The 22,009-nt window shown below is 46.1% G+C and overlaps 1 protein-coding gene across 4 annotated transcripts in view; it reads left to right on the top strand.

Annotated features, from left to right (window-relative positions):
• Positions 1-22,009, top strand: part of PTBP2 (polypyrimidine tract binding protein 2) — a 232,300-nt gene that overhangs the window by 24,030 nt on the left and 186,261 nt on the right. For 3 of the 4 annotated variants that reach the window (XM_033915943.1, XM_033915944.1, XM_033915946.1), the window contains exon 2: positions 1,114-1,144. The exons of the other annotated variant lie outside the window; for it this stretch is intronic. In XM_033915943.1, coding sequence (XP_033771834.1) covers positions 1,114-1,144 — 31 coding nt within the window. The remainder of the gene's footprint in view (positions 1-1,113; positions 1,145-22,009) is intronic. 4 annotated transcript variants of the gene reach the window in all.

The following is a 22,009-nucleotide window of genomic DNA, read 5'->3' as shown; positions in this document are numbered from 1 at the left end:
TCTGCTGCTGTTGCTAAGGAAGAAAAAATTATGTTCTTACCTGTTAATTTTCTTTTCTTTAGACGCAGCAGATGAATCCAGAGTCCCACCCTTTCTGGATATTGTCTGTCTTTTTTTTATTTTCCAACTTTCGAAGTTTGTTGTTAGTGATGGTTGTATTCTGTATTATTGCCTTTTGAGATTTGTTATGGGAAATAAGTCTTTTATATGCTAGGCCTATTGATGGTTATGGATGCTTGGGCAAAGAGCTATACTGGAGATACAGGAGGAGTCCAGCCAATAGGACCACCTGTTAATCAGTTTCTCTTTCTCCGCCTGCTGGTAGATGTATGCTATCCCATTGGTCTCTGGATTCATCTGCTGCGTCTAAAGGAAAGAAAATTAACAGGTAAGAACATAATTTTTCCTTTCAAGTGTCCTTGGTTGATGACTAAAGACTGTTATTTCTTTTTACGTTTAATGTATTTTATCAGTTTTATTGTATTTCTTCAAGTTTTACACGTCTCCCTCAATATTCATGGGGGTTAGGAGCAGAGCAGACCCATGAATATTAAAAAACCGCAAATAACTTTTAGGGCCAACTCTGACCCACTCCTTTCTGCCTCCTGGACCTCTCCCCTGCCTCCCTCCTACCTCCCCAGACCTTACCTGGTGGTCTAATGGTGACGAGAGGCAGGAGCGATCTTCCTACGCTTCTGCCCTTTGCAGAGCCATCAACAAAAATGGCTGCCGTGGGTTCCCGTTCTAATCTCGTGAGACCATGGGAACTCATGGCAGCCATTTTTGATGAAAGCTCTGCATGGGGTAGAAGTGAAGGAAGATCGCTCCTGTCCCGCGTCACTGCTAGACCACCAGTTAAGGTCTGTGGAGGTCCGGGAGGCGGGGGATGGATCGGAGCCAAAAACCACAAATAACCTAATTCGCAAATACTAAACCCGTAAATTGGGGGAAGTGTATTGTGAACCACTTTGAGCCCGTAATGATACAGGGAAGATACGGTATATAACACGAAAAATTAGATTTAGATGAGATTCATTTTTGGTTGATGGCTATTTGAATTAAATAAATTGCTGAAGATAAGATTTTTCTAAAAATGTTTCTTTTCTTTTGCAGCATTGTCACTGATGTTGCAGTTGGTGTGAAGGTAGGATTTAATGTAACAAACATTTTTTTAAAACATACAGTGGTGCCTCGCATAACGGACGCCTCGCACAGCGAACGCTGCGCACAACGAACTTCAGGTCTTGCTTCCCACAACGAACTTCGTTTCACACAACGAAGTCGCCCGAGCTGCATCGCTTAACTGCCCTCTCTCCGCCTGGCTCCCTGTGCAGTGGCGCTACATATTTTAAACCCCCCTGCCGCCGCTGCTGCATATTTTAAACCCCCCTGCCGCCACTGCTGCATATTTTAAAACCCCCCTGCCGCCGCTGCTGCATATATTAAACCCCCCTGCCGCCGCTGCTGCATATTTTTAAACCTCCCCCCGCCACCGCATATTTTTAAACCTCCCCCCGCCGCCACATATTTTTTTAAAAAAGCCACCACTGCTGCAACTTTCTCACTCGCTCACTCGAACTGGTGGTCTAGCAAATTTCCCAGCCAGAAGCGCAGACAGAGATCAAGAGCAAGCCTTCTGTGCTACTGCCTGGGCCTGCGCTGATCTCTGAATGGCTGCAGTCAGCTCTCGCGGGACTCACAAGAACTAACTGCGGCCATTCGGAGATCGGCATGGGCCCACACAGGCGTGCAGAGGAATTGCTCCTGATCTCTGCGCTTCTGGCCTGTACGCCACTGGCTGGGAAAGATGGGAGGAATTAAAAAAGGTACTGGGGAGTATGTGGGGGGTGATTATAATACACAGCAAGGATCAACAAAACCCCTGTCTCCCCTCCCCTTCACATATATCCCCTCTATATCATGCTAACAGCTCTAACAAGATAAATTTATCTTTTTTTATGTCATCTTAGCATATTTTATGCTACAGAACGAATTATTTTTTTTAACATGTATTGTTATGGGAAAACGCGTTTCACATAACGAACTTTTCGCATAACAAACTTGCTCCTGGAACGAATTAAGTTCGTTGTGTGAGGCACCACTGTACTTAGATTTTGTGCACCATTGCCAGTTTATTTTCCATTTCAGTGCTCTAATATACCCCCTCCTTTACTAACGTGTAGTGCGGGTTTTAGCGCCAGCAGCAACGATAATTGCTCAGACGCTCATAGAATTCCTATGAGTGTCGGAGCAGTTACTGCCGCTACCGGCACTAAAACCCGTGCTATGCGTTAGTAAAGGAGGGGGATAGTGAGCCATGTTCAGATTGAAAAGTGCTAGGTAAATAACAGCTCAAATATTAATTTTGTTTCCTTGTCATCAGCAGCAAATGAATCCAGACAAGTGGGTTGTGTCCACCTATCAGCAGGCGGAGATAAGAGAGCACAAAGCTGAGCTCTGCCATATATTGGATAGTGTGCTCACTGGTACTTCAATATTTCTATCTCCACAGGCAGATGGATGGTCTCTCTCCGAGCTCTTGGTTTCATCTGCGGCATGCTTACGTTTCAGTCTCTAATTCAGTAGAGCAGGGGGATTAGGTTTCTGGGTATCTAACTCTGGGGTACACCTAGTGGCGCCCGGTCCCTCTCCCAGGACCAGTGCTATAGTTAGTCATGTGCTGAAATATTAATTTTGTTTTTGAATATAAAAAAGACACCATTTATTAATATCTTATTAATATCTTATTAATATTTATTAATATCTTAATATATTTATTAAACCTTGTATTCCTTAGCAAGAGCAGCAGATGTATCCAGAGACTAGTGGGATAGCACACATCTACCAGCAGGTGGAGATAGAGAAACTGATTAACTGGCACACTCCCTGTATCTTCAGTATGCTCTATCTCCAGCAGCTGATGGTCGCTATTTAACTAGCTCCTGAATTCTGGCTGGAAAATTTTTTCTTCTGTTGAGAATTTTCTCTTCAGGTAGATAGGGGTGTCTGGCTGAGCGGTGCCAGCTTTGAGAGTTACACCTGGGCCCCCCACCAGGTTCCTGCTCTACCCTCCCCTCCAGTGGATTGAGGATCATTCCTGGTACTCTATTTTCTTCTTTTCCAGTTAAAAAAAAAAAAAAAAAAAAGTGAGACCAGAGTTCTGTAGCTGGACTGTACTTTCCTGTCAGTCTGCAGTCTACAACTACCAGCCTTAACAACGGTGAGGTCAGATGAGAGAAATTTCATTACTGTGTTAATTTTGTCTTTGGTTATTCTGGCTACTGTTTTGTCAGTGAGAATCGAGTTCTTTATTGTTATTGCCGTTTTGTTGCTGAGACACAGTTGTTTTATTTTTACTGCCGACTTAGGTTTGCTCAGGGTCATTCCATGTCAAGTGATCGGATTCTTGGAAAGTGCCCTGCATGACCATCACGGATTTTGATGAAACTTCATATGCAGAGTCCACCATGTCTCAAACGAACTTTGGTAAAGTTTTAGTTTCGCCTGTGGAATATTTGTGGAGATGTAGCCATTTGTTTGACCCCATACCACAATGAAATACAGTACGACAATGACATTCTGACAACTTTGAGACACAATATCTCCCGAGCTGTGTTTCCAAAAAAACTGAAGCTTAGCTACCCTGCACAACTTTTGGAGCTCTATTCAGTGCTACCAATAATAATTTTTGTCGAGCACTGAGTGAATGGCTGAATTACAGTAAACTTGACCGAAAAAATTAGTGCTCCAAAAAAAGTCACAGTTTGACATTACTTAGCTCCCACAATAATTGAGTAATAAATGCGAAATTTGGCGCATAATGTCTCAGTACAATGTTGTTTTCAAAAGTACAATTTCAACCTCCAAGCTCTTTCCATTAGTTTACAAATTAAGTGTAAAGTTGCTAATTTGTGTAAAAACAGTGTGAAAAGTGGCATAATTGTAAGTTGAAACGTAGGCCGTTGCCATGGTGACATCTCCCAACTTTGTCCCCCTTTTTCGGGCATTGTTAACCTGCGTTGAAAAATGAAGTCCACTTTTCTAGGGGGTTTGAAATATGCTCTTTCTAATGAGACTGATTTGAAAGAGTTTCTAAAAGGTATTTTTCTGTAAAAGCAGGCTGAAAATACCCTATTTTTGGCCTTTTTACACAAATTAGCAACTTTACACTTAATTTGTAAACTAATGGAAAGAGCTTGGAGGTTGAAATTGTACTTTTGAAAACAACGTTGTACTGAGACATTATGCGCCAAATTTCGCATTTATTACTCAATTATTGTGGGAGTTAAGTAATGTCAAACTTTTACTTTTTTTGGAGTACTAATTTTTTCGGCCAAGTTTACTGTAATTCAGCCATTCACTCAGTGCTCGACAAAAATTATTATTGGTAGCACTGAATAGAGCTCCAAAAGTTGTGCAGGGTAGCTAAGTTTCAGTTTTTTTGGAAACATAGCTCGTGAGATATTGTGTCTCAAAGTTGTCAGAATGTCACTGTTGTACTGTATGTCATTGCAGTATGGGGTCAAACAAATGGCTATATCTCCACGAATATTCCACAGGCGAAACTAAACCTTTACCAAAGTTCGTTTGAGACATGGTGGACTCTGCATATGAAGTTTCATCAAAATCCATGATGGTCATGCAGGGAGCCCTTGATCACTTGACATGGAATAACCCCTCAGTGAGTTGCACATTTTCCCCGGAGTTTGTCATGATAATGCATAAAGGTTTTTTAAGGCAGAGCTCTCAGCCTGCACAGCAAGGGAAGTTTAATTGGACAATTTATCCTTGCTCCAGGCCAGTAGACCTCCTCTGGAGTCTCAGGCAGCAAAAAGGTACAGAGTGGCGCCCACAGACGGAGGTGACCCTCCCATCAGACTCCACCTTATCTCTTGCTCTTCCAGAAGCTCTGGAGGAGGGGGAAGTGGCAGATTTGGAATTAGAGGATGCGCTGGCTAGGGAGGTGGATGGTCCTACAGATCTCCATCTTTTTCATATGGAAGAATTGCCATATTTTATCTTCAAGGCACTACAAGGTTTTAATATCTCTCAACTGGATCCACAGGTAACTGGATCATCTTATCCTTATGGCGGGCATGAGTAAACCTCCTCGGTTCACGAAGCAATGCAAGAACTTACAGCTCCATGGGACACACCAGAGGCAGGTCTCCCGAGTAGCAAAGGCCATGTGCCTGTGGCATTTGTACCCAGTAGCTCAGGACGAGCTAGACAGATTTAAGCTCCTGAGGGTGGACGCTTTGGTGGCCAGGGAAGATATTCCATTTACTTCATAGTGCCCAGAAAGGGAGTTTCTGTCAGACCTGTTCTGGATCTCAAGAGAGTCAATCAATTTCTCAATGTCAGGCATTTCTGTATGGAAACAATGACGTCTGTCATTGCAGCGGTTCTACCGGGGGAATTCCTCACGGTGCTTGACCTCAAGAAAGCGTATCTACACATTCCCATATGGCCACCACAACAGTGGTATCTTCACTTTGCCGTCCTCGGCCAGCACTATCAGTTTTGAGCCATGCCATTTAGCCTAGTCATGGCTCCACAGACATTCCCAAAGGTCATGGTAATAGTAGCGGCATTTCTTCACAAGGAAGGGATCCGAGTACATCCTTACTTGGACGACTGGTTGTTCCGGGCATCTTCCAGACAGGAAAGTTTGTCAATAACCCAAAGGGTGATCTTCCTTCTGCAATCTTTAGGGTGGGCCATCAACTTTCCAAAGAGCTCTCTTACCCCGTCCCAATCATTGGAACATCTGGGGGTGATGTTCGACATAAAGGTGTTTCTACCCAGAGACTGGGGAGAGAAGTTACAGTCTCAAGTTCGCCTACTTCTGCAGTCACCCAGACCGAGAGTATGGGATAATGTGCAAGTCCTAGAATCTATGGTGGCTGCTCTGGAAGTAGTGCCTTGGGCTCACTTTCACATGAGGCCGTTGCAGCAGTCACTTTTCTCCCAGTGGTCCCCGGTGTCTCAGGATTACAATTATCGTCTACAATGGACTACTCGAGCATTGCTCAGCATGAATTGGTGGCTTAGAGAGATCAATCTATTCAAAGGAATGCCACTGGCAACACTGAGCTGGTTTATAGTTACCACGGATGCCAGTTTGTTCGGATGGAGGGCTCAGTGCCTTGAGTCCTCAGTGCAGGGAATCTGGTCTCCGGGGGAGGCTCAGTGGTCCATCAATCTTCTGGAATTGAGAGTGACCAGGCTAGCACTTCAGGTGTTTCAGGCCATGATTCAGGGTCGACCAACAAGGGTCTTTTCAGACTGTGTCACCGCAGTGGTATATATCAACAGGCAAGGAGGTATGTGAAGTCCTCAGTTGGCAAATGAAGCAATGCTTCTGCTTCCATGGGCAGAAATTCATCTTCCTCTACTATCAGTGGCTCACATTGCGGGACAAGCAAATGTTCAGGCAGACTTCCTCAGCAGAAATCTTCTAGATCCTGGAGAATTGGAACTCTCCAATCAGGCATTCCAGTTAATTGTCCAAAGGTGGGGTCTCCAGGAAATAGACCTTATGGCCTCATCTTGAAATGCAAAGCTTCTTTGATTCTTCAGCAGACGCAGGGAGAGGGAGTAGACGCGTTGGCTCTTTCGTGGCCTCCGAGTTGTCTTCTCTATGTGTTTCCTCCTTGGCCGATCAATCGTGTGTTACATTGCATAGCTCGCTTTCAGGGAACGGTGATCCTGGTAGCTCCGGATTGGCCATGTCGTCCATGGTATGCAGACCTGATAAATCTGTCAACAGGTGAATAGTTGACATTCCTGGTGACTCCGGATTTGTTAACCCAGGATCCATTCAACATAGAAAATCCGTCCCACTTTGGTCTTACGACCTGGCTCTTGAAAGGTTGCAGCTGAGACGTAAAGGATATTCTGAGCAGGTTATTTCCACTCTTCTTCAAGCAAGAAAGAGATCTACCTTTGCCTCGTATGCTAGTCTGGAGGGTTTTCACTTCTTGGTGTGCAACTCAGGGTCTTTTGCCCTTCCAGGTTTCTCTCTCTAAATTCTTTCTTTTCTTCAGGACGGCATAGCCAAGGGGTTAGCGTATAATTCTCTTAAAGTTCAAGTGGCGGCTTTTGCTTGTTACAGGGGCCGCATGGCTTGCTCTTCCCTTGCTTCACAACCTGTTGTAGTTCAGTTCTTCAAAGGTGTGCAATGCATTTGTCCACCTATTAAAAAGCCCTGTCTGGAGTCTTACGGTAGTCTTTGGTGGGTTACAGAAGGCTCCATTTGAGCCTTTGTCAAAAGCAACTGTGAAGGATGTGACATTGAAAACGGTCTTTCTTGTGGCAATGGCTTCAGCCCGGCGGGTTTCTGAGTTGCAGGCGTTACCCTGGAAAGATCCTTTCTTGCAAATTTGAGATTCAGGTTAGAGAATGACACGGTGGCGGTTTACCCGCGGCCACCGCATTTTAGCCGCGGGTCACCGATGAAAACGGGGAAGAAAACTAGCAGTCGCTGCGGCGACGGGGACAAGGCCATTCACCGCCCGCGGGGCGGTGAATGGGTCTTGTCCCCGCAGTGAGGCATGAAGGATCGCACGGTCCCCGCAGCTCACACCCGCCTGCCCAATCGATTCTAGTGTTTAGCCAGCTCTCTCCCTTCTCCTCACCTTAGTTTGTAGATTTTCTTTTTCGGCGACCCGCACGCTATCAGAGAGCCGCGCACCCGCTGCTGCTCAGTTTCGATCTTCTGCTCTGACGCAACCGGAAACAGGAAGTTGCAGCAGAGCAGAAGATTGAACACTGAGCAGCTGCGCGTGTGCGGCTCTTTGGGAAAGCGTGCAGGTTGCTGAAAAAGAAAGCCTGCAAATTAAGGTGAGGAGAAGGGAGAGAACTGGCTAAACACTAGGATCGATTGGGCAGGCGGGTGGGGGCTGCGAGGACCGTGCGATCACCCGTGTTCCCGGCTCAGACTGTAAGGAGGGAGTGAAAGGGAAAAGGATTCTGGGCCAAGGTGATGAAAACGGAAAGAAAAACCCACAGCAGGAAAGAAAGGGAAGGACAGGCAGGTGAGCCAGATGCTAGAAGCAGGGGGGGGGGGGAGAAAGAGGGAAAAAAGCTAGATGGGGTTGAAAAGAAGAGACACACTGGTATGGAAGAGGAAAATAGGGGAAATCTGGACACAGGAAGGTAACAGAAAGAGGGGAAATTATGTGCATTGGGGCATAGGGACAGAGACAAAAAGAGGACATGCCATGTGGATGGAATATGGACACGGGGGGGCAATGGCAGATACATAGGGGAGATATTAGAAAAGTATATAAAATCGTACCCGTTTGAGGCTTTTATGTATGCAGCAGTGACGGTGACGGGGCGGTGAATGGGATGGCAGTGGCGGTGACGGGGCGGTGAAGAGGATGGTGAGACGGGGACGGGGCGGTGACGGGGATGGTGAGACGGGGACGGGGTGGTGACGGGGACCAATTTTTTCACCGTGTCATTCTCTAATTCAGGTGTGTCGATTAGGACCTTACCATCATTTTTTTCCTAAGGTGGTATCAACCTTTCATGTCAACCAGTCTCCCTTTCGGCTTTCTGGGAGGAGGACTGGGGAGAGCGATTCTCTTCACTGCATTTCCTTGATGTGCGTAGGATGCTTCTACACTATCTGCAGGTTACTAACGACTTTTGACGTTCAGATCACCTCTTTGTATTTGCGGGCCGCAACAAGGGTATGGCAGCGTCCAAAGCTTCCATTGCTTGATGGATCAAGGAAATCATTGCTTGATGTCAGGGAAGCGGTTGCTGGAGGAACTTCATGCTCATTCTACCAGATTGATGGCTACTTCTTGGGCTGAGTCCAGAAGTTTTTCCTTGGAGGAGATTTGTTGTGTGGCTACTTGGTCTTCTAGGAACACTTTTTCTAAACATTACCAGTTGGAAGTGGCAGCGCATGCGGAGACTGCTTTTGTTGCTTCGGTTATTGTGGAGGCGGCATTCGCTTCCCACTCAGATTGAGGATTGCTTTGCTATATCCCACTAGTCTCTGGATTCATCTGCTGCTGTTGCTAAGGAAGGAAAAATTATGTTCTTACCTCTTAATTTTCTTTCCTTTAGACACAGCAGATGAATCTAGAGCCCCATCCTTACTAGATATTAGCTCTCGGTTTATGTTTCGCGAGTTTCAGCAATTTTGTTATAGTTGGTAGTTGTATTCTCTGTTATTACCTTTGAAGTTTATTATGGAAAAGAAGTTTTTTTTTTTTTACATTTTAAACATTTTTCTGGTTCCTGATACTTGGGCAAGGAGCAATACTGAAGATAAAGGGAGTGTGCCAGCCAATAGAACCACCTGTTAATCAGTTTCTCTATCTCCACCTGCTGCTAGATGTGTGCTATCCTACTAGTCTCTGGATTCATCTGCTGCATCTAAAGGAAAGAAAATTAACAGGTAAGAACATAATTTTTCCTTCTTGACTTATATTCACTCTTGTTATGTAAATAAATTTCCATTCTTCATTTTGTGCAAGTTACATTAAAAGCTGCTTATTTAAAATAAACTCAAAACTTAGTTCTGATTTATGTAGCTACAGTATTGTTTATAATAAATGCCTAGGCTTGTATTAGAAATAGTGGGTTGTCTGGAGTCTGTTGGGCTGTTAATGGTGAAACTGTTTCTCTCCTTCCTCCTATGATGAGCATTTCTGTTCATTGCCCTGCACCCCCTTCCCCCGCAATAACCGGCATGACTGAGGGCATATGTCAGTTGCCTGGGAGGCACCAAGTGTGTACAGCTGAGTCTGAGGCCCGCTTAATATTCAGATGGGTAGTTCCTCATTTTCAGGTTCTTTTAGTGGTGCATGTAGTGAGAGTGAACAATGCCCAGGCTAGTTTCCACAGCAGGAAAACTGGATCCGGGAGAATGAATGCTGTTTGCAGTAGCCTTCCCATCCATTGTTCAGTTTGGCATCATGCTGCGTTTGATCCGATGGCAACAGCAAGAAACAAGAAGACAAACTGATTCTTCAGCCGAAGATAACAAGCCCGGAAGTGCAGGTTTAAGATGCCATGGCCAAAGAGCTAGCTCTTGTATGTGTTTCTTCTATGGCCCATGATAACCTGGATACTTCACAGGATTGCAAGCCATCAAGGAACAGTCATTCTCATGGTTCCAGATTGGTCCCGCAGACCATGGTACGCTTACCTAGTGCATCTTTAGAGGGGTGCAAGTCTCAGATTGCAAATTGAGCCAGATCTTCTTGTTCAGGGACCAGTGGTCATAGAAGATCCAAATCACTTTGTTCTTACAGCATGGCTCTTGAGCGGGTGGCGTTAGCGCACAAGGAATTCTCAGAGGTAGTCATTGCTACAAAGCCTACAATGGTCTCTGCTTATGCTAAGGCATGGGAAACTTTCCAACACTTGTGCATTAAAGAGAAGGTGGAGACTTTCTCTTCTCCAATCCCCATGGTGCTAGCCTTCCTCCAGGCCACTCTTGACAAGGGACTTACAGTGGTGTTCCTCAGAGACCAAGTAGTGGGACTTTCTTGTTTCAGGGCTCGAGAGAGTAAGGATTTGTTGGTGTCTCATCCAGATATTGCCAGATTCCTAAACGGGGCGCTATGGTTCCGGCTTCTGGTAAAACACCCATTTCCCTCATGGAATCTTAGTGTGGTTTTGCAAGGCCTCAGCCATGCTCCTTACAAACCGCTGAAGCGTCCTTGATGGATCTGACACTTAAGATGGTTTTTTCCTACCAACTACTGATATCTTTCAGTATTTAGTGAAAAGAAGTATTTCCAGGTGTTTGCCTTTGTGCCTGTTTGAAACAAATATTGCACAACAGTACTAAAAAAAATATATATATATATTTTCTTGTAGCTATTACCTTAGCGAGAAGAGTCTTGGAGCTACAGGCTCTTTCCTGCAGAGGGCTCTTTCCTCAAGTTCAGAGGCCAGAGTTTCTTTGCACACAGTTCCGTCCTTTTTGCCGAAGGTTGTTTTCAGCTTTCCAGTCCAAAGATTCTAAGAAGAAGGACCAGATTTTGAACAAATTGAATGTGAGAAGACTGCTTCTCTGATAGCCTGAACTTGTCAGTGAATTCAAGATATCTGACCATCTTTTTTGTGCTCACTAGTCAGGCTAGACATGGTGCACTGGCTTCAAAGGCCATGATCTCCAGATGGATCCTTAGGGCCATTTTGTCAGCATGGAATCGAGGGTGAAGTACTCAATGTGGATTAAAAATTGGCTGGCAGATAGGAAACAGAGAGTGGAAGTAAATGGACAATACTCAGACTGGAAAAGCGTCACCAGTGGAGTGCTGCAGGGTTCGGTGCTGGGACCTGTGCTCTTCAACATATTTATAAACGATCTGGAAATTGGTACGACGAGTGAGGTGATTAAATTTGCCAGTGATACGAAGTTATTCAGAGTAGTGAAGATGCAGGAGGATTGCGAACATCTGCAACGTGACATAAACATGCTCGAGAAATGGGCCGAGACATGGCAGATGAGGTTCAACATGGATAAATGTAAGGTGATGCATGTCGGTAACATAAATCTTATACACGAATACAGGATGTCCAGGGCAGTACTTGGAGAGACCCCCCAGGAAAGAGACTTGGGAAAAATGGTCGACAAGACGATGAAGTCGACCGTGCAACGTGTGGCGGCGGCGAAAAGGGCAAACAGAATGCTGGGAATGATTAAGAAGGGGATCACGAACAGATTGGAGAGGGTTGTCATGCTGCTGTACCGGACCATGGTGCGCCCTCACCTGGAGTACTGCGTCATGGTACTACTTGAAAGAGTCCAGAGAAGAGCAACTAAAATGGTAAAGGGGCTGGAGGAGTTGCTGCACAGTGAGAGATTAGATAAACTGGGCCTCTTCTCCCTTAAAAAGAGGAGACTGAGAGGGGACATGATAGAAACATTCAAGATACTGAAGGGAATAGACTTAGTAGATAAAGACAGGTTGTTCACCCTCTCTAGGATAGGGAGAATGAGAGGGAACTCTCTAAAGTTAAAAGGGGAAAGATTCCATAGAAACGTAAGGAAGTTCTTCTTCACCCAGAGAGTGATAGAAAACTTTTCCGGAGGCTGTTATAAGGGAAAACACCCTCCAGGGATTTAAAACAAAATTGGACGGATTACTGTTGAACTGGAACGTAAGCAGGTAGGGCTGTAGCGGACTACTGGGCATGATGGACCACTGGTCTGACCCAGCAGTGGCAAATTCTTATGTTCTTAAACTAGAGCGTACGCAGGTGAGGCTGGACTCATTTAGAGCACTGATCTTTGACCTGGGGACCACCGTGTGAGCGGACTACTTGGCACGATGGACATCTGGTCTGACCCAGCAGCCGCAATTCTTATGTTCTTATATATTGCCTTTGGAAAACAGTCACCAGTCTCCTTAAAGGCATATTCTACTAGAAGCCGTGGCTTCTTCTTGGGCAGAAGTTTGGGCAATCTTTCCCCCTCACCCAATGAGATTTGTAGGGTAGCGACTTGGTCCACTCTACATACATTTTCCAAGTTTTACAGAGTGGATGTAACTGCAAGAGAGGAATCTGCCTTTGGGTTCTCAGTGTTATGAGCTGGTGCAGTGGTCCCTCCATAGATTACTGGGACTGCTTTTGTATATCCTGTCCATCCAGAATGGCACACCTAGAAAATAGATTAGGTTCTTGCTAATATCTTTTTTAGTAGATTAGTGTGTCATTCTGGAGCCCCGCCCTATCAGTTAACTCCTGTGCCTGCCTACTGTTTCATTTAGAAGTTTGAGTCCAGTCAGTCAGACCTTAAGGGTATGAAGAATAGTCTATTGCTAGAACATATTGGGATATTATTTGAGTTTGAGGGTAATCCACAATCTTAAGAACAATACAGTAAATCCATAACTTAAATCAGATGAAGAGGACCCAACACAGTCCGTGTTTCGACCTGAAAGATCTTCCTTTGAGGTTCTAGGGATATAAATTTTGGGTTTGAATGTAATTTAATGTAAAAATGCTCCATTGGTGAAAGCGTGTGAAATGTTATGCTCCAGAGAATGTGATACTGGACCTGATTCTATTTGAAATACCACCATGATAGCAATATGTGAACTGTGCTTCCTTTGCAACAGCAGCAGATGAATTCAGAGACTAGTGGGATAGCACACATCTATCAGCAGGTGGAGATAGAGAAACTGATTAACAGGTGGTCCTCTTGGCTGGCACTCCTCCTGTATAGGCAGTATGCTCTATCTCCCAGCAGGTGATGGTTGCTTTTCAACTAGCTCCTGGATTCTGGCTGTGACTGGGCAATTATTTTCTCCTGTTGAGGTTTCTCTTCAGTGAGATGACCATTCTGTTTCTCCTGTTGAGGTTGCTCTTCAGTGAGACAGGGGTGTCCGGCTGAACGGTGTCGACTTTGGGAGTTACACCTGGGCCCCCCCAGGTCCCTTCTCCACCCTTCCCTCCGGTGGATTGAGGGGTTTTGAAAATTCTCTCTCAATTTTTCTTCTTTCCTAAATGGAAAAAAAAAAAGAGAACAATGTTGCTGTAGCTGGACTGTTCTTTTCTGACAGTCTACAACTACCAGTCTTGTCGATTTCCTATCAGTTCAGGTTAGAGGAATTTTAGTTTTCCTTTGTTTCTCATTTCTACTGGTTTAGACAACTTTTCTGTCAGTGCGGGTGAGTACACTTTCAGTTTCAGCTTTATTCATTGTGTTTGCTGGTTTGTGTATGGGAGTTTGCGTGCGAGACATTTCATTTTTCGAGGTTATGCTGTCTGCCGGTTTATCTCTTTCGTGAGGTACTTTGTGTGGGCTGTGCAAGTTTAAGTTGTAAGCAAGGCAGCAGAGGCAGTGCAAAGGTTTCGTGCTGTGGGAGGCACCTCTATGCGGGCCGTTGAACAAAAGCTACGGGGAAGAAATTTCTAGTCACGACCGTTGCCTTTTCCCACGCAATTGTCCGTGCCACCCAGCTCCTCTTCGTGTGAGGCGGGGTGCTGTAGTTACGGAAATCTGCACTTGTGCGGGTGCGTGCGGAGTGTTATTTCCCTGCAAAGTGCCGTTGCATTGGCGCTCTTCTTCTCCGGCGCGGCCTTGATTCAAGTACCGCGGAATCTCTCGCGTCTCTCTTGTTGTAATCAATCGGGAAGACTTTGCTGTCATTGCTGCAGGCGGGCTCAGTGAGTTCTTTGGTTCTCATGAGTTGGCATTTGAGTCGCAGCCACTTTTTCTTCGTTGTGGCTCATTCTGATCTGCCTGAGGGCATTTTAGAGGGACACTCGGTACTGTTCTCTGCTCCCAGTTGCTGCTTATTTCTGGACTGTGTCAGCAGAAGGCAGGGCACTGCAGAGTGCGATCAGAGGTAAGAGAGTCCTCTGTTCAGGGGTATCTCTTCCTCCCTCCCGGGGTCCATGCATGGCAAGGATATACAGCATTGCATATTTTCATGCTTCTTTGTGCATCTGTGCAGCACTGCATGAATCTGGTGGCACTATAGAATTAGTTACTAGTGGTACTAGTAGGAGTTTGGGATTGGAACAGTTTTGGGCGGCAGTGCAAGGTGACCTGATAGAACTTGTCCGCTTATGGTAGGGGGAATAACTTTCTTTCTTTCCTATGCTTTTCATGTTCTTACGCTGTTGCACAGGCCTTTACGGCGTCCCCCTATTTCATGACAAATGCTACTCCGCTCCGTTTCTTTCTGTAGCCGCGCAGCATGCAGGCTCTCTTTTCAAATCTGGCCCATAAGTGAGGAAGTCTGAGTGGCGATGCTGGCGAATATTGTATTCGATATATCTCCATTGGATTGATAGCGCCTCATTCTGGACAACCTCTCATTGCAGTGGTGTCCCAGATGGCCTCTTTTCCGGTTTCTATTAACCATGTATTCTCCATAGACATTCCTAGGCTGACTCTTGTTGTAAACCACCTAGAACTGAAAGGTATTGGCGGAATAGACGGCATCAATTTAATATGATATAATAATGGAAGGGTGGCAATCATGGATTCAATAACTTGGCAGTTGGTTCCATCCCTAGGATTTTTCTTTGGGTTTGGGTTCTTGCTGTTGTGGTGGCGAAGTGCAGCTCTTCAGCCTATGGGCTGCGGAAGCATTACTAGCTTTCATTTAGTGCGCTTTTCCTTTTAGGGGCGTATGGGTTGGACAAGTTCCTTTCCGACCCCTCCATCCTGCCTATCTTTTCCGGTGTAGGCTGGGTAGGCTCTTTATTCTCCTAGTTGTCTCAGTTCTTTCACCGCTAAAGCTAAATTTTGTGCAGAGAAGTTATTTTCTTGGCTCCCTCTGCTAGCTCTTTAGGACTTCTCAAAAATGGACTTTGGACATTATTATGAATGATAACAATTTGAATACCCTTTTCCTCTTACAGATTCTTTCTGGGGGACACCGTATATTTCAAGATTCCTACATTGGTTCAACTGGGAGAGTTCTCTTCAACACTCAACTCAAATAAGATTGCTTACATATTCCTGTGTGGTCTCCGTATCTGCGGTAACTTCGCTTTGAACTCATTGGCCAGGCGTTATCGCTTTCGGCGGATGCCATTTGTCCTAGCAATGGCTCAAGAACGGGTTTGAAGGTGATGGTAGTGGTTGTGGCATTTCGTCGCAACAAGGGGACTCAAATACATCCTTCATCGTCCAGTTAATTCAGGTGCCTTCCAGGCAGGTCAGTTTGGCGGTGACACAAACGATGGATTTATCTATTTCAATCTTTGAATCCCCAACAGAACTCTCTTGTCCTGTGATAGTCATTGGAACATCTCATAGGGTTGTTTGACATGCAGGATGACCACTTCCAGTCTCAGGTTTTTCTTTTTTCTTCAGTCACTCAGACTGAGAATATAGGATTATATACAGGTTCTAGAATCCATGGTGGCATTTCTGAAAATGGGGCCTTTGGCTGGATTTCATGTCGGCACGCTGCAGCTTTGGCTTCTGTGCCGATAGTGCCCGTGTAGGAGGCTGCACCCATAGTGTCTAATGGACTCTTTATCCATAGTTCAGTATAAGTTGGTGGCTCAGCGAAATGATTTTTTCAAAGGCGTGCCACAATTATCAATGGGCCATCTTATAGTCACCAAGGTTTCCAGTCTTTGTGGTTAGGAGGCTCAGTTCCTTCCAGGCTCAGCTTTAGGAATCTGGTCTCAGTAAGAGGCTCAGTGTTCGCTTGCTCTTCTGGAGTTATAGATATTCGGTCTAGCGTTTCCAGAGTTTCAGGCCATCCTTCAATGAGGGAATTGTAGGATAGCGTCTTGGCAGTTGCATTTTTTCAGCCGCCGCAGAAGTGTACAGATTCTTTGGTTGCTGGTCTAAGCAATGGTCCTGTTTCGGTAGGTGGTACCTTATCTTCCTCTTCTCTGTGTCTCACATTGCGAGATAAAAAACAAAACAAAACCCAAAACAAACCATTTCACATGTTTCCACATGCTTACTCAGCAAGGGTCTTCTACGTCCCGGGCATTGCGAACTCTCCGCTCAGGAGCTCCGGTTCTTGTGAAGAGATGACATCTCCTTGAACTATACTTCCTCACCTTATCTTGAAATGCCAGCTTTTCACTTCTTCAGCGGGCTCAGTGAGTGGGAGTCCGAGGGAGTCGGAGTGCATAGCTGCGTTCGCTCTTTTCTGACCTCTGGGTACTCTTCTTTAAGTGTTTCCCTTGAACAATGCTTGCATACTGCCTTCTCATGGTTCGCTTTCACGACATGATGATATTCTTAGCTCCGGTTTTGCTGCGCCATCCATGGTGTGCGGGTCGGAGGGATTTGTTGGTGGGCGAGCCGTTGTTGTTCTCAGTGTCTTCGGATTTGTTCACCCAGGGATTCATCGACATGACCATTTGTCTCACTGTCGTATTCAGGCCTAGCTGTTCGTCACAGCCGAGGCGTACAAATTATTTCTCCTTTATTCCAGGCAAAACAGATGTTTATATCTGCGGCTTATGCTAGTGTCTGGAGGGGTTCTTTTGAGTCTTAGGCAGTTCTCCTGGTATTTAGCCCTTCTATACTTCTTCTAAGTCTTGTGTTTTCTTTCTTCATCAGGGGTGTGACCACGAGCTTAGCGTTTATTTCCCTTCTTTGGTTGGCAACCTTTCATGTTTTAAGCAGACAGGTGTCTCATTCTTCGCTTGCTTATCAGTAAGCTGTAGTTCGGTTCCGGATGATAGTACAGCATATTCGTTCATCGGTGTTGATACCATATCGAGGGTAGACACTTAAGATAGTTATTCGGAATTTCAAACACATACCGTTTGAGTCTTTGTCTTCTGACACTGTAATGGAGGGGCATTGCAAACGGTGTTTCTTGTGGCCATGACTCCATTTAGGTGAGTTTCTCCATTGCAGGCCTTCTCCAGGGATCCTTTTTTTTATGTATTACAGATTCTGGGGTAACGGATAGTATAGTACCATTGTTTCTTCCTCAGGTGATATCTTCATTGCATTTCAGTCGCTCTCCCTATTCCTTCCTGCTTTCTGGGAGGAGGACTGGAGGGGCGCGTGCTTCTCTTCATGGTGCTTCTTAGAACTTTGACTCTTCCTTTTTGTCTTCTTTGCGAGACACAACAAAGCTATGGGAGCGACCAAAGCGCCCATCACTTGAGGACTCAAGGGGGTCTTGGCTTCCGCTTTCTGTATGGCAGGGAAGCGGTTACCACATGAGCTTCATGCACTTTCACCTTGACCACTGCCACCTTCTTGAATTGAGTCCAGAGGTTTTCCTTGGCAGCCATTTGTCACTGCTTATAAGAAGGCATTTTATAAGCATGGTATTAAGAAGGCATTTTATAAGCATGGTGCGATTGAGGATGTCGGAGACTGCGCAAGCTACTTTTGGTGCTTCAGTCATTACAGAGGCAGGGTTTGCTTCTCACCCAGATTGAAGATTGCTTTGCTACATCCCACTAGTCTCTGGATTCATCTGCTGCTGTTGCAAAGGAAGGAAAAATTAAGTTTTTACCTGTTAATTTTCTTTCCTTTAGACACAGCAGATGAATCCATAGCCCCACCCTTTCTACATTTTGCAGGTCGGTTTATCTTTTGCGAGTTTCAGAGGTTTCGTTATAGTTGGTAGTTGTATTCTGTATTATTACCTTTGGGAAAGAAGTTTTTTACATGCTAAGCAGATTACAAGTTCTGGATGCTTGGGCAAAGAGCAATACTGCCAATACAGGAGGAGTGCCAGCCACCTGTTAATCAGTTTCTCTATCTCCACCTGCTAGTAGATGTGTGCTATCCCACTAGTCTCTGGATTCATCTGCTGCGTCTAAAGGAAAGAAAATTAACAGGTAAGAACATAATTTTTCCATAAGTGAAGTAACATATGTGTTGCAATAGGTGACCAAAAAAGAGGGACTATGGTGTGATCTTAAGGTAGAGATGAAAATTGGAATATATGCGTGACAAGTAAAAATTTATGAATGCCAGAGAACTAAAGCTAAATGAGTGGAGTGATAGTCATAATATATAGCCGCCCCATGTTACTAGCTGTGGCTTATCTAAGCGTTTGAAAACCCAAAAAGCCTATACAATGGGATGGCTGGGGCAGCTTATACATCCTTCCCTTCCCCCCAGTAAATACCTTTGACGGCTGCCTCCTGCCTCATTGCGGCCAGCGGTGCAGGGCAGGAGCATTCAGCTGGTGCTGTGCTGCTTCCTCAATGCCTGCGTCAGTTCTCGCGGGACTCGCGAGAACTGGCTCAGGCATTGAGGAAGCAGCGTGGGACCGGCTTTGTGCTGAAAAGATCGTTCCTACCCTCCTCCGCTGGCCGTGAGGAGGCAGCCAGCAGCCGTCCAGTAGGGAACTGCAGGTACAGGGGACTCCGCAGCTGATCTTCCAATGGGGCGGCTTGTCTAGGATATCTTTAGATAGGCCGCCATATATAAGGAAGTCACACCCACTGCAGGGGATTGTAAAACCCATGTATAGGCCTCGACCTATACATGGGGAAATATGGTACCCTTATTGGTTATGCACCACAGAATCAGATTGATAGATCACATTGGCAAGAGTTGTGAAAACACGTCCATGGATCATAGATATGAAAGTTACTCAAATCATTCCTCACTACAGCTTGCTATCTAATTCACCTCTCAAATACCGTATTTTTTGCTTCATAAGACGCACTTTTCCCCCTCCAAAAAGTGGGTAGAAATGTTTGTGCGTCTTATGGAGTGAATATAACAGTTTTTCCCCCCATCCCCATCATACCTTTTAAAATCCCCCTTAAATCCAGGTGGTCCAACGGTGTATCAGCAGGAGCGAGCTTTCCGTGCTCCTGCCTCTCCCTTGTTGGACGGCTGCCTCATTATCTTGGGGCCAGCGGTGCACAAGGCAGAAGCGAGATTTTTGCACTCCAGCCTGGGCCCGCACCACTCCCTGAATGGTTGCAGTCAGTTATCCCGGGACAAGCAGGCATGTATTCTCACTAGTGGGTGACGTGATCCAGCGGAGCCCCGATGCGGACACCTCACAAGGGTGCTTCGCCTTCGACATCGGCTGCTGCTCTCCAGCCTTCTACCTCTGCGGCCCCGAGCATCCTCAAGCCTGCTTAGTTTGTGCCGGCTCAGCCTTTGGGGCCAGCTGCGATGCCTTCCTCCGTCTCCTCTGGTCAGGTAGCACAGCAGCCCATACCCCCGGTAGTGCTAAAAGTGCCCAATGCTTCTAAGCCCAAGCACTCTCACACTGCCTCAAAGGAGCGCGAGGCCCATGCAGGTGGTCCCATTGCTGATGCGGATCCATCCTTGCCGGCGTCGTTCCAGACCTTGCTTGAGAAGCAATTCATTGAGCTCTTTACCACCATGGGGCCCAAGCTTCTCTCTCAAATCCAGCCTCTGCAAGCGGAGGTCTCCCGCGGGGTCGCGCTGCCTCCGGTGCATTAGCAGTACGCACACTCTCAACAGGGAGCAGAGTCTCTGTGTGAGTGTCTGGTGTGGCATCGATGTATGCATCGCAAGGAGCAGAGTCTTTGCCCATGCCTCCGTTGGAACCGATTCACTCGATGCAAGGAGTAGAGTCTTTGCGAGTGCCTCCATTGGAACCGATCCACTCGATGCAAGGAGTAGATTCTTTGCGAGTGCCTCTGTTGGAGCCGATTCACTCGATGCAACGGCGTTTTGCTCCGAAGCCGGCTCCTTATACTCGCCCACCTCTTAAGAAACAGCAGCCTCAGAAGCAACAAAAATCTCAACCTTCTGCTGCACTTAAGGCTTCTCAGCCTTTTTGACTGTTTACAACAGAGCTTCCCTAGCAACAGCAGCAGATGAATCCAGAGACCAATGGGATAGCCCACATCTGCCAGCAGGCGGAGATAGAGAAACTGATTAACAGGTGGTCCTATTGGCTGGCACTCCTCCTGTTTATCCAGTATTCTCTATCTCCCAGCAGGAAAAGGTCGCTATTCAACTAGCTCCTGAATTCTGGCTGTGACTGGAACTTTATTTTCTCCTGTTGAGGTTTCTCTTCAGTGAGACTGCCATTCTGTTTCTCCTGTTGAGGTTTCTCTTCAGTGAGACTGCCATTCTGTTTCTCCTGTTGAGGTTTCTCTTCAGTGAGACTGCCATTCTGTTTCTCCTGTTGAGGTTTCTCTTCAGTGAGCTGGCAATGCTATTTCTCCTGTTGAGATTTTCTGTTCAGTGAGACAGGGGTGTCCGGCTGAACGGTGCCGGCTTTAGGGGTTACACCTGGGCCCCCCCTTGTCCCTGCCTCTCCCTCCCTCCAGTGATAGAGGGTCTGACTGGGTCTCAATATTTTTCTTCTTTCCCTTCTCTGTTAAAAAAAAAAAAAAAAAGAGAGACCACAGTTCCTCCATACTGCCTGGTTACTGCTGATCAACCAGATTTAACTGGCTTCAACCGGCCCTAACAACAAGCTTGTGAATATGTCTGTTTGAACTTTAGGTTCTGTTTGGGAGTCTTAGTAATGTGGGTTCGGTCAACGTACGTTTAAGGCATGGATATTTTATTGAGGCTAAGTTTTATGACTAGAAATCTTTGGCGGGAGCCGGGACTTCCCACCCTTTGCATGCACGCGCTTGGTTACCTTGTTGGTTACAGCGCGGCAGTATCGGTGCAATTTCATGCTCGCACTTGTTCTCATTGTTGGGTTTCAGTGCAGCAATAGTAGTCCTGTTTAATCTGAGGCTCTCTTTCATTGGTGTTTGTCACGGCCATGTGCAGCTGATTGTGCAGGTGCCGGTTTATAGCAGCATGAGATGGGACATGTTTTTTTTTCGGCGCTGTGGGCCGTTCTTCTGGTTATTCCCTGAGTCTGATTTTATTTCTATGCAAGCCGCGGCAGGGTAAATTTTGCGGGGCTTGAATCCGACTATGTTTCTAGAAGCGTTGATGCAGCGGCCACGTATCAGTGAGAATCAGGCGTGCGCTTGGGTCTCCGGCGATGGCGGGAGAGCTGCAGCGTTCCGGTAGTTTATTTCCAGCTGACTTTGGTCAGGGTATGCCAGGGCTTCTCTCCTTTACGGTTCAGACAAGTTGTATGTGTTTCACCAGCTTTGGGACAAACTTGGGCAGCTTTATATGTCTATGTCTGTGTTCCTACTGTACTCCCTTGAAGGAAGCTGCTTGTTTAATCGGACTCTGGGCACTCAAGGGGTTTACCGGAGAGACTCTGACCTGTGCTAGGTCACCCAGTCTCGGTTTGTCTCCGGACTGGGGCGACATATGGCAACTCACGGCACGGTGAGATCAGCAGTAAGATAGTGCCCTGTACTTCACACAGGTATCTCATTGTCTCTCTTGGGGTCCCTGCAGATTGAGCCTTTATCTGTTGGTAACTGTCCTTATTTGGGCCTCTGTGCTGAGCTGCATGTGTCTAGTAGTGGCACAGGATATATATGCCTAAAGGTAGTACAAACAGTTTGCAAGTTCGGGCTGTCTCTATGGGCATAATGACACTGCGCATCTTCCTGCGGCCAGGACTCTCTTTCTCTATTTCTGAGGAGGCCTGGATTTCAGATTTCCATGCTTATCACGCTGGTTTCTCTTGTCACCATTTTCTCATGG

This window comes from Geotrypetes seraphini, chromosome 12 (assembly GCF_902459505.1).
Source record: "Geotrypetes seraphini chromosome 12, aGeoSer1.1, whole genome shotgun sequence".
NCBI classification, from domain to species: Eukaryota; Metazoa; Chordata; class Amphibia; order Gymnophiona; family Dermophiidae; genus Geotrypetes; species Geotrypetes seraphini.
This window is presented reverse-complemented; position numbering and strand designations above follow the sequence as displayed.